The sequence below is a fragment of the Sesamum indicum genome, linkage group LG7 (genome assembly GCF_026168435.1).
Source record: "Sesamum indicum cultivar Baizhima isolate 11 linkage group LG7, ASM2616843v1, whole genome shotgun sequence".
NCBI lineage: Eukaryota > Viridiplantae > Streptophyta > Magnoliopsida > Lamiales > Pedaliaceae > Sesamum > Sesamum indicum.
The window spans coordinates 10,405,503-10,418,412 of NC_142663.1; the positions used below are offsets into that span (position 1 = coordinate 10,405,503).

Genomic DNA, 12,910 nt, shown 5'->3' on the forward strand with positions numbered 1-12,910 from the left:
ATATAATGACCCAAAATTGCAACAAAACTAAACTATTCTATAGTTTTGATGAAAATTGCATAAATTCTCTTCTTATGCATAACATATTGTGATGAAACTTTACACGAGACGAATCTACGATAATTAAATTAAAATACAATAAATTGATCACTTGACACTATAAAAAAGATAATTTTTTGTTGCAGTACAAATTACCACAACTTATAAACTGCAATAGATAAATACTATTAACCATACAAAAACTGAACTTTTATAACGGTTATATAATATTTGACATAGTTTTTAATTATGACCAAAATATTTGTTATGTTTTCAGCAATGGGTGATAGACCTCACTTGTTAAAACAACGATTAATGATCATTATAAAGCCGTGATTCATTTATATTCACTATTATCTGTCTTTTAACCATAATAATTAACTTTAACAAAAACTCGCATTTCTTTCTCGTGTGAAAACCTATCTTACGTCACCAAACATGAAGCATTGCCCTGTCCACTAAAGTTTCATAATCACATATGAATGCATATACCCATGTCAGGAAATCAACCTATCATGCATGCTCTAATACAAATGAAGAACATTTAAACAATGATGAATTCTTCTAACATGCAAGCTCTGAGGCATGAATTCTTTTGTTATTTTCTATAGCTTTTATCTTGTTTTTTATATTTTATGTTATGTATTCTTTCTAGAAGTTTCTACTTATTAGAAAAGATGAGGGAGTTGAAGAAAGTTGGAGGTAGTTTTTCCTATAAAAACTAGTCATTTCCAATTCTGTGTCTAAACGTTCGTGTTGATTCAACTATTATTATAGTGACACTTTCAAAACAATTTTTCTAGAAAAGCATTCTTCTTTCAGGGATTATAGCTAAGTTCTAACTTAAGCGTTAGAAATTTTTGTTAGGAACAATCGACATTTCAAAAGGTCTGTGGTTGAAAAATTTGAGAAAATTGAAAAACTTCTAGGTATTGATTCCATTAAAATTAAATGAAATTAAAAATTTTGACTTGATTGACATTGTCATTGAGAATGTGATTGTGGGCCATCTCCAGTCTAGCGTTTGGGGGGGGGGGGGCATGATACTGATTGTGTGACTGGTTGGTTGTTCTATGACGAGTAAAGATGAGGAGTTTGAGTTGCATATAAGTGTCGAGATACTCTTCTTATGAAGCACTACGTTAAAATAAAATGATGTGATTCTAATGGAAATAAAAATGCCTCATAAGAGGAAACCATATCAATACGAAGAGTTGGTAAAATTCTTAATCTATCAGGGTCCGTTTGGATTGATGAATTTAGATTTGAGGAAAGGATTTGAAGAACGATTTCAAGTAACTCCATTTGAAAATAATTTGAAATGCATTAATATTCAACAAAACATATATAGTTCAAATCAGAAATAAAGGATTTGAGATAATTCAAATTTAGAATTATCCAAATAAATTCAAAAGATTTGTTACTAAGGATTTGGAATTCATAATTTCAAAAGCGCCAATTCAAATATAACATCATATTTAGCAGGATAAATTACACTTACAGTCCCTAAAAGTATGCTTAATTATACAAGCACTCAATGCCCTTTGTAAATTTACAAGTCAATATAATTTAACTCAAAGGATATGTATAAACATTTACCTAGAATATATTGATTTAAATTACGATTACAACATCAGGTTGGTCGCAAACCTTGCGGTCATTCGGATAATCGAAAGTTGAATAAATTATGTAGATGGAACAATGATCACCAGTATAAGATTCATAATTTAATATCGGGCTTCCACACCTCAAATAAACACTGTATTAAATTATATTATTATTTTTATTTAAATTAATACATCAAAGTAAATGGGACTTATTTAATTATGTATTTTATTAGTCAACTTATTTAGTCCCTAACTCTATGACTATACTTTGAACTCTACTCACATAGAGAGGCAGCAGCAAGGCAAATCACTCTCTCAAGAGTATTTATTCCCATTGGTGAAGTTTGAGTTGGTGTTATTGGCTAACACACACACACACACAAACACACACTCACATGGGATTACAAAACATTTTTCTTCCTGTGAAGGAAAGACAGATGGACACGTGTATGGACAGATATGAAGTGATGTACGCGGGGTGGTGCCACGTGGATACACAAGCATTCTGGGGGGTATTCCCAGTACCAGCCCACATGTGCTTGTGCAAATGGCTTCTTGGTGTCAAAGCCTCTTTTCCCCTCTCCTGTCCTACTCTCCTCACGCGCCCTCCCCCACCACGCGCCCCTCCTCCCTATTTTCCCTTTTTCTTTTCTTTGAAAATGGGGTTTAGTGAAATTTCCAAAATTTTATGAGCTTCATTTGTAATTTTGCTAATATGAATAAATATTTAATATTAAATAACAAATATTCTTGGAGGGCAATTTTTATTTCCTTATTTTGTCGAGTTTTTATCGGAGCCCGATAATAATAAAAACTGCATTTTCATATATATATTTTTACTTCATAATTAATAAAAATATATTAACGTAGTTCGTATAACTCATATTTTTATAATAATAGAACAGAAACACAGAACCCACTTATTGTATTAATTGATCACCAAATAGAACTTAGAAATATATTGATTTGAATGAGTTGTCATAAATTTTCATAATTTATGGACTTTTTAACTTTAAGTTTGCAATAAGTATTTGACCAATATTTTCTTAAAAAGCTATAAACTGTAATGGTAAAAAAATGAGTTATTAGTTTGTAGATTGAGGAGAAGTGGGAATATGATGTTATGGATGGTAGAGGAGCTTTTACTTACATATAAAAATAAAATTAGCAAGTGGTGAGCTCAATCAATTGTCCCTTTTTCATAAATCCAAAAGGGATCAAAACCCTAATTTGCAAAGGGGTATTAGGATAGAAGTAATTAGTAGAGAGTTTTGATCATTCCATTGAGCGGAGTGTAGTTGGAGCGTGGCCTTGTTCCATATATACATACCATTACGAACATATATATATATATATATATATACATGTACACGTCTCTCTCTTTCTTTCTCTCTTTCTTTCTCTCTCCTCTCCATTTCTCTCTCTAAAAAACACTACTACTAAGGAGTATGCTTTGGTATTTGTTATTCTTCTCCTGATTTTTCCCCATTTCGCGTGGTATTCCCGAACACCAAAATAAACCTCTGTCTCTACCCATTTTGTTCACACGCAGCACACACACTGAGCCAGCATAAACCTAAACGAACACATCATTGGATGCCTGTATCCGGATATTGATAGAAGAAAGAGGAATTCGTTGCTTGTTTGATTGTTTGGTTGTATTGTTGTGAACAAAAAAGTAAAAGATAGCTGGGATCTTGTCCCTTTCTACAAATGCTCCTTCATTTTGTAGCGGGCAAGGTAAAAATACGAATTAAAGTTGAATTAGATGTGATAATTTATTCTAAACTTGGTGGGTTTTTAAATGAACTGAGTTTCTGAAGAAAATTTATTTGTGTTTTGGAAATTGAAGGTTTTTGTTATGTTTCGGATTTCGGAATGAATTTTACGATCCGATTCTTCATTCGAAAGCAAATCTCTTTTGTGCGTTGGCTTTTTGCTGAAAAGTGCTGAATTTGGGTTTTCTTTTTTTTTTTTTTTTTTTGGTAGCGGAACCTAAAATTCACTTTGATTAATTGAATCGGAATTTGCTTTTTGCCTCTTTGGAATTTAGGGTTTTCGGGGTAGCTATGAGATTGGTTACTGACGATGGATTTTATCTAGGGTTTTCGAATCTGATCAGATTGCCGATGGGGTTGGATTTACAGTTGCAATTAGGGTTTTGATCAGCATATTCCGGAAGTAGGGGGATTCAATTTGGAATTCCGAGGTTTTCAGGTGCTTCCCGGGAAGAACTCCACTCTGCAGATTGGAAAGTTGATGGGAGTTGGCTTTGATCCTAAGGAGCTCAAGCAGCATCTTTAAGTGTAAGCATTATTATTGTGCGGAAAGTTGCTTCTCAAAAGGGTATGGAAGAGGACTGCTGGCACAAATACAATTAATAAGACACTGGAAAGTCAGAAATTTTGGGATTTCTGATGAAATAAGTAGTGGGTCTTCTATTGTTCTTTATTCAGTTGGGGAATGATTTTCGGATTAAATTGTGGTGATAATGTGGAGGGGGTGAAGGTGATGATCATCAAGTGCCATTCTCTTAGTACACCTGCCATAAAATCATCCATCAGCAAACTATTTTCCTTTCTCAGGAAGCCCTTTGGATTAACATAGTGTTTCTGCAGAAGTTTTTGTTGCACTATAGATATCAGCATTTTGTATCCTGAATTGGTTGCAAATTCTGTCTGCTCAGTTACTGTTGGGCCTGCCGATTGCAGTTGAGTTAGGATATATATTCTTTCAAATTTGTTGTGTATTTGTGATAGAGAGTGCAGCGTACTTTGTTGAGGTTGTAGACAAACTGTTGGATTTTGGTAAACATTTGGAGTAAAGCCTGAGATAGTCGAAGTGTAATTTGGGCATGCCGACCTGCCCAAAGAGGAGCTAGATGGAGATCTAGTGAAGCTGGACTAGTGTTGGGTCATGCTGCATGGACAGATGCACAGTTGCTGGTCTGTTTCCATATTCGAGCACTGCTATCCAGGGAAAATAATCTAAGAATATTGTTATCTTGATTGGAATTATTTTTACTTATAAGGGGAAAGTGTGCAATGTCTCGCTGCTTTCCGTTTCCGCCTCCAGGATATGAAAGACAGCACAGACCCGAAGACTTGGACTTACTGAAAGAGGTTTGTTCATCTTTTTTTTTTCTGCTGTTTATCATTTATACCAGTCGACTTCCACATGCACCAGCCGGGATATGTTTGGATGTAACATATAATAAATTCCTAAGGTTCTGATTCTACTTTGATCAGTGATAGTTAGAAGCCTAGTCTGATATTTTACTCCTCCATTGGGTAGTTTCTTAAGTATATAACAATTAAGTTTATTTTTCTAACTTTTAGTTGTACCTGGAGCATGTTAATACCTTACATAAAAGCTGTCACAATGATATTTTGGTTAAATTGAAACGAGAAATCAGTGGACCTGCATCTTGAATTTTGCTAAGCTTTTCTGAATCAACCAAAATCACCTTACTGGTCTTAATCATCTCCCATGTGAAAATATATTTCTCTGGATGTGCTTTCCTGTTCTCTCCAGGTGAGTCTTGTGTTTAATGTGGACAACCAAAATCTCTGTTGAGCTATTCATTTTGTTTCTGCTCCATGGCATTGATGCTTGGTTGGTATATCTAATTATCTATGGGTGCATATTGGAGTTTTTTTAGCCCTCTTCTATTTCTTCTTGCTTCATTTAGTGAGACAAAAGTGTTTCTATTGGCAAACAGTAAATTCTGATGCTCCAGCCAAGAGAAAGGGCCTCACAGTACTTTCTGATGAATGTATCGTACCTGCATGTTAGATTTATGGCCCCCAACTACTGTAGTGTGTTAAGCTTCTTGTTAACTGTAAGATCTGTACTGGTTGAATGTTTGGCAACAGAAATATTTTGACTAATGACTAGGCAAGCCATGATCCAGGTGAGATAAAAGCTGGTTGATTTGGAGCTAATCTTATGGTTAGAAGGAGTATCTGAACAATAACTTTGCTGCTTTGTCATTAACAATGAACTCATGATCTGGAAATTTAGGGTACTAGTTCTAGAAATGAATGTAATGGATGATGATAAATGCTGAGTGGTGTAATAAACTAGTATAGGCGAAATAATTTCATTTCAATGGCTTGAAGTTGCTATACTTAAGAGAAACTAGAAGTTTGAATGAATGCACATGGCATGCAAGGAAAGAAAAAGATGTGCTTATGCTGAAATTTGTTTGGCCTTTGGCATCTGTTAATTGCTAACGAAATGGTTGTTGTATGACAATATGTTTAACCTCAGGAAAGCCTAATAAAACCTTCCAACTGGGTAATCTACCAATTAAATGACATGCGGAATATACTCTGTTAGAAACAAAGATGCTCTAAAGTAAGACCTCTGGGTCAATATTTTGATGCTTACACGCAGATGTAAAGAATCCGAAACACAGTCAACTGTAGCAACTTATAAATTGACTTATACCATGCTCGAATCAACAAGTGTTACAGATTCTGCCGTGAATCTGTTGCCATCTATTCATTCAATAGTTCAAATATATTTAATATCAATCTCAGAATAATTAGCAGAACAGTTAAAGGTGCAATTTCCAGAAAGAGCGAAAGGGAGATGAGAAGGAAAAGAAAATAGAAAAGAACTAAGAGTCCCAATCCCAACTGACCCAGATAGCATACAGTGAAGCAGATGCTGAATTCTTTCCAATAAATATATCCCAAGAGGTGTAGTAGCCAATAATTATAGCTTTTAGCAGACATATTTTTCTTTAAAAGAAAAAAAAATGCAAGACACCACTTTAGTGTAGCTTTTCAGAAGCTTTATATCATTTTCATGGTGCCTAGTTATGCAGTCTTAGTTTCTTGTTTTGATACCTTTGGGTTTAGCTTAAAGAATAAAATAACTCTGAGGGGTAGGGTTGTGGACATGGGCGAATTGAACTAAACTTGAAGTCTGGTGTTGATCCATATTCCTATGTGGTAAAGACAAGTGCACATTTTCGTTACAAGAAATCAGGACTTACTGAATCTTTTTTGTCCAAGAAAAGTCTGATGACTGCATTCTCAGATAGGTATTGGACTAAATTAATCTAGCTTTCTAAATCGAGGGGTTTTGGGTTTGTAAGTGATGGTATCAAATGATAGGTATATGATACACATCATGTTGTCTCAGAAGTTGAGTTTGCTGTGTTTCATTGTTACAATTTGTTCTGTTTTTAGCCATTACAGTGTCACAGTAAGCACATGTGTCCTCCGAGCTGCAAAATATGGTCCCTGGAACATGGCTTGCCCTTGATGATACTAATTTGTCTAAACTCAAATCTGATTCTGCTCCAACGCTTTAAGTAGATTGTTTGGCTAGTCAATCTCCGGATGAATAGCCAAGTGTGATAAATGAAGGAAAAAGAATTTTTGCTATTGTAATACTGCTTGTCAGAGTTCACAAAACCGTAGTTTAACATGGTTTCCTTGATTTTTCACCAAACACTTGTGCTAATTTGGTAATTTCTGATGCACCGATGTCTCCCTATAACCAGTGAGTAATTTAGAAACTCGTCGCTTGATCAATTTTGGCTCACTTTGTTTTAGTAATTAATATTAATAAACACTTTAGGTCTTAGATTTTACCAGGTAAGTCCTCTAAGATGTATGTGAAGTATGTGATTGATTGGTAATTTACTATATTTGGGAGCATATGTATGGTGTTAACAGTTGGAGGGCATAGATCAAATATAAACCTTTTACCTTACTATTGAGCAAATTTGTATCACCTGTTCTGCTTTGACATCATGCAGCGGAAAACAGTTGGGTATGGGGTTGAAAATATAAACCCTAACGAGCAATTTGATGATGAACTTCAGGAAGAATGTTGGTGGCTCTTTAATATTGCATACAACATAGCATTTATTTTACAAGTGAAAGCATATAGAGTATGGAATGGTGAAAACAGAAGGATGTGAAAATATGCAACTGGACACTTGATATTGTCAAAGTTTATAATGCATCCATGGTGCTTCTTGAATGCTTGCATATCTTTCAATGACAGCATTTAGATATCATTACTTAAGGCAATTTGTCTTTCATTCATAGACAAGTTATAAGTTTCAACCTTCCAAGCACTTGGAAGATGAACAGTTCATATCTGAGTCCGAAGGGGACAAATTCCGGCTGCTTGCTCTGCTCTTCAGTGTTTGTAGTATACAATGAACCAAGCCCTGAAAGAACCGTTAGTAATACTTAACATCTTTCCAGAGGATGCAATTTTGGTAGTATGCTACTTCTTATAATGTCCAAAGGAAATGTTAGCCCAATGTTCTTGTCTTCCAATCATGTCTTTGATAGAATGAATGGTGCTATTCTCCTGCTTTATGAGGTAAGGAGGTATATTCTTTCTACTAAAAACCCTTTTACCTACCAGCCTCCAGTTGTGCTGGCTATGGGTGTCAGAACTTTTTATTTTATTGTCAATTTGCATTCCAGAGATTAATAACCCAAAATCAAAGTAAAGATACTTAATGCAGTTATATAGCATATTTTTTTTTGAGAAAACTTGGAAAGATAACTATCTCTCTCATAATAATTTATCTAGACTCCATGCAATACCATTGCATAAGTGAAGTCCTCATGGACATTGTGATCATATTTCAGAAGGTATCTTCTTGTAACATGCTTCAAGTCTTTCATTCTCCTATTGAATGACTCCCTCTTACGACCAGCCAAAACAATAAAGGAAGTAAGAGGCAACCAAAATCGCCCCGAATTGATACCAGCTTTGTGAAATGATTATTAATGCTGCTGAAAAAAAGGAGGAACAATATGGAAAAGAGTCTTTGAGATGGAATGTCATTGCCTTTGATAATTATCATTTGAAAGCACCCTTAAAAACAATCCCTGGCGGGCTCTTTTACATATGCTCATTCTTGATTTGGATTTGTTGGAAACTAATATAGCATGTACTCTGGCCTCCACTGCGCTTCATAAATGTTGTTGTGAAACTGAAATAGATAACATCAAAATTTGGTAAACAGATAAGTAAAAGATATTTCATGGATTGACTGATAAAAGTATGCTAGATTTTAGTTAATGCTGGTCTGTGTATCATACAAGTTTAGTATATGTAATAATGGTCTGTGCATCACATAAGTTTAGCATATCAATATGATGCAGATGCATATCGCATAGCAGTTACGTCTATATCTTGTAGTTTGACAATTTCTATCTGTTGATGTTTGATGGATGCTCAGGTATGCATGCTTGTTGAAACACAAAAGATAATAGAGAAATATTGTTTGGCAGAAAGAGATATTTCCTGTTGTTGATGGATTTTGATATGTTTTGATTTTTCTTCTCAGTGCCATCTAGATTATCCAAAAGTGTTGGTATGGGGATTCCTTTTGCTTTGGTAGAAAAATTATGGTGATGACTGATTAGCTTGATTATTATATAAGAGAGGAGACTTAATAAGATTGCAGACATTCACCATTAAAGCATGCAAGTATCTTGAAGCCATTCTAATTTTTTTAAATCATTTTCTGTAATTAGACCAGTAGGCATGTCAATCACAGAAGTGATTCCTTTCCTGTTACATGATAAAATTCTATTGATCTGGCGGAGCATGCAAATCTTTTGAATCGTTTCCTGTTCAAATATTATTAGTAGATACGTCAATCATAGAATTGATTCCTCCTTCCTGTTTAATAATGAGCATATGTTATATGAACTAAATGAGTTATCCATACATCCCTATGTATTTCTTTGATGTCGAAAATTAAGGACATCGAGGAGCACTTTTGGTCTTTCTTTGATTGAGGGTTGTGTTTTTGGGTACTTAAATTCACCTCGTCTTTACGTTAGTTGGTATTACGAAGTCTTATTTTCCGCTTATCATGTGGGATGCAAAGTGCTTTAAGTTGCTGTGCAATATAAGTGGCTGCATAGATGTACCTTGTGATCAGGAAAGTGTTGAAATTTATTATTTTTTACATGTCTATTAGGAGAATTATATGCTTGAATGACTATCCATATCCCTGTTACTTCTGTAATATGGTATAAAACTTGCAACTGGTGAAGATTAGTTTACATGCAAGTATCATGATTGTTGAAAGATTGCTATTGTACTAGTATCTTCTCTGTTTAATTTATAGTGTTTTATTATGATTGATGAGTTCATACTGATTGTTTGTGCAAATTCGTAGATCGTTTTGCATGCCACAAGTCAGTGATGGCAAAAAAATGAACGCCTTCTCTTGTGCAATCATTGCATTTATATTGTGGTCTGTAGCTTTTGTTTCAACGGCTGGATTTTTATCTTCATGATGTCTCAGCTTAGAACCTCGTATTTCTGAATTTCTAGTCGATGTTGTGGAAGTTTATTTATTGTAGAGATTTGATTTTGGATTTTATTTTGTGAGAAGTTGGAACTTTACTTGGGGCAGTTTTCTTGGAATGCATACAACTTGTCATCAAGTTTGTTCACTTCACCGAGACTGAGTATTTGATTAATTGATTGTTTTGAATTTGATTTATGTTTTCTTCTAATGTTAAAAAAACTACATATACATAATACTTCATTATTCCATCAGGTACATTGTAATATTGACTTGGCTTGGACTATGCTTACGAGTCTCATGTTTTCAGGCGAAGCGCAAAGAGAAAAAGCATAAGAAGGATAAAAAGGATAAGGAAAGGAAGAAAGATAAAGAAAAGAAGGAGAAAGATGGAAGTGATGAGAAACATAGAGACAAGAAAGACCGAAAAGGAAAACGCAAGGACAAGAAAGAAAAGCACAGGGACAAGAAGGATAAGGAGGATCGGGGCAAAGAAAAGGAGAAAAGCAGCATATCAGAGGAGTCAACAGTTGCTCGGGAACTTGAGGCAAAAAGTGGAGGGAAACTTCATCAGAAAGGACAAAGCAAAGATAGAAGCAGTTCCTTGGATGAAGGGAAATGTTCTGCCTTATTTCATGGTCAAAATGGTGGGAAGCCTTTGCAAAGCAGTCTGCCCTCTCATGGAAATGAGGAATCAAAATTTGTACAGGAGCTGGATAGGAGGATCAGAGATGATGAGAAGGGTAGAGGCAGCCAGTTGCCTGAGAGAGTTGCAGCTGTGGACAAAAGGGATCAAGAGATGGCAGCCCGAGCTGCTGTCAGGAATTCTTCGAGAGTACTGGCAGAAGAAAAGGGTGATAACCAAATTAAAAGGGTTGATAAAAAGTTGGATCCTCATGTAATGCGAAATGAGTTTAGTGGAAATATGATGGTCCAGAACCTCAATCCCATGGGCAGAAATAAAGTGGGAGCAATCCCCAGGCCAGTAGACGAACAAAATGGCAGAAGGTTGGAAGATAAACAGAAATATAAGGAAACAGGTAAATGGGTGGACAAACAGAAAGATAAAGATAGGGAGAGTCATGGGAAGGAAAAAGACATGGAAAATGAGAAGGTAAAGGAGGAGAAACCGAAGGTAAAAACCGAAAATAAGAAAAGCGAGCAGGACAAGTTAAAAGCTGATGGGAGGAACGATCGCGGTGGCTCTTCTAGTAATATGAGCACTGATTTTTCGAAGAATGCCAACAGTGATGCTGTTAATGAAGGAAGCATGAGGAAAAGAAAAGATATGGGTGCAAATGGTTTTCTCCATGGTGAGTTCAATGGATAGGTATAGGACAAACTTCAAGGGGAAAAATGCATGTTGTTCCTATTATTGGGAAATAATAATTATTTATAATTTTTGTTTGGACCTGCCTGCTCCTACTTTTCTTTCAAATGGTCTTTACCAGATTCTCATGGAACATCAATGTAACTTTTTGTCGAAGTCAATGAATGAGTTTGTACATCTGCAACTTAACCTTTTACCATGCTGATCAGTGTTGCTTCTTTACAGAGAGTGAAATCAGGCCTAACAAATTGCAAAGGCCAGCTCTTCATCAGTCGATAGAGAATGGAAAGAAACTTGAAGCTAGCCGAACTCCCAGTAAATCCTCTCCCGACAAGCATGCTGTTCCTGCTGCTGTTCGAGTTGATAACCGGTTGATGAATGGCATAATTGAAGCCCAGAAACCATCTCCATTGAAACCAAATGCTGCAGCTATGGTCAGCGACCAAATTGCTGAAGCTCCAAAGATCCCTCATCATGGTTCCAATATTTTGAACAAGGCGCTGAAGGTGCCGAAGATGGAGGATCCAATTGGTGAAGCATCAAGGAGGCCTCCTCATCCTGATTCCAAGTATCTGGCTGAGGTACTAACAGTCCCTAAGATGGCGGACTGGTCTGAAAATGACGACCAGGAGTGGCTGTTTAGCAAGAAAGGTCCGTCAAATAAGCCTAAGTTGGAATCAGCTGTGGGCGAAGAGGATTTGCGTGTGTGGTCAGAAGCTGTACATATTGAAGCAGCAGATATATGTGCTCTGCCTTATGTCATTCCTTTCTGATGGTTGGTCATTAACTTCAGTCTGACACGGTAAACTTCTCCGCAAATGGTCGGCCTTCTCGATTACCCTCAGAACCTGGCTTGAGATGATCTGGTGTATTTTCTGGCCATTTGGCTTTTCCACACTAGCCGACACCGCTCTGGTGCAATGTTGGCCATCGGTATTCACTTGCCTTCCGATCCAAACTAATCATCATGTGCCGGTGTTGTGTCTCCGAGAGTTTGGAATGATTTGGATGCTGGGGACAGACTTCGATCGGTATGGGACGTGGTACTTGAGATGAAATTTAGAAGTATCGGCATGACCACGAAGACGGATAAAAAAGCTTCTGCAAATGATTATTATATTGCATAAAGCTGATGTATTCCTTTCTAAATGAGTGTAAGTGTAGCTCTAGTTTCACATTACCACAATTTTGATTTTGTAACATAGTACTCTTATTTACATGAAATGTAAGATAGAGGGAAAAAGGGAGGGGTTAGCTCCATTCATTTCATTAACTGGGATGTAATTGTTGTTTATAAGTCCCATTCGGCTTCTATGGCATATGATTATCATCATGTTCATGTCTTGCAAAATTTTAGCTGCATTATTAACTGCTGCAGGCTTCAGTAATCTCACAGAAAAATGAGTCTTTACTTTTAGCAAATGTGGAGAAACTTCACATCTTTTCCCAGTAATGATCATTAGAAACATGAAGCTGCAGAAAAGCCCTCCATATATCAGATTGATACAATTTTTGTTTATCTTGATGAAAGTTGATATCCGTTTCTCAAAGGACAACATTAGCATATTGCCTTTGAACAATTGATGAGTGTGCCCGTTACTTGGGAGAATTATCTGTTTACAACTG

At 35.9% G+C, this 12,910-nt stretch overlaps 1 protein-coding gene across 2 annotated transcripts; it reads left to right on the forward strand.

The window, feature by feature from the left end:
• The first annotated feature begins 3,021 nt into the window (after positions 1 to 3,021).
• On the forward strand, positions 3,022 to 12,617 carry LOC105166526 (uncharacterized). Of its 2 annotated transcripts, none has more exons than XM_011085907.2 (4): positions 3,022 to 3,386; positions 3,700 to 4,768; positions 10,265 to 11,267; positions 11,510 to 12,617. In XM_011085907.2, the coding sequence occupies exons 2-4, from the start codon at positions 4,691 to 4,693 to the stop codon at positions 12,055 to 12,057; spliced, it is 1,629 nt and encodes a 542-aa protein (XP_011084209.1). In that variant the 5' UTR covers positions 3,022 to 3,386; positions 3,700 to 4,690; the 3' UTR covers positions 12,058 to 12,617. The 2 variants fall into 2 exon arrangements, with proteins under 2 accessions (XP_011084209.1, XP_011084208.1); XM_011085906.2 differs by having other exon boundaries at positions 3,750 to 4,768.
• The last annotated feature ends 293 nt before the right edge of the window (positions 12,618 to 12,910 follow it).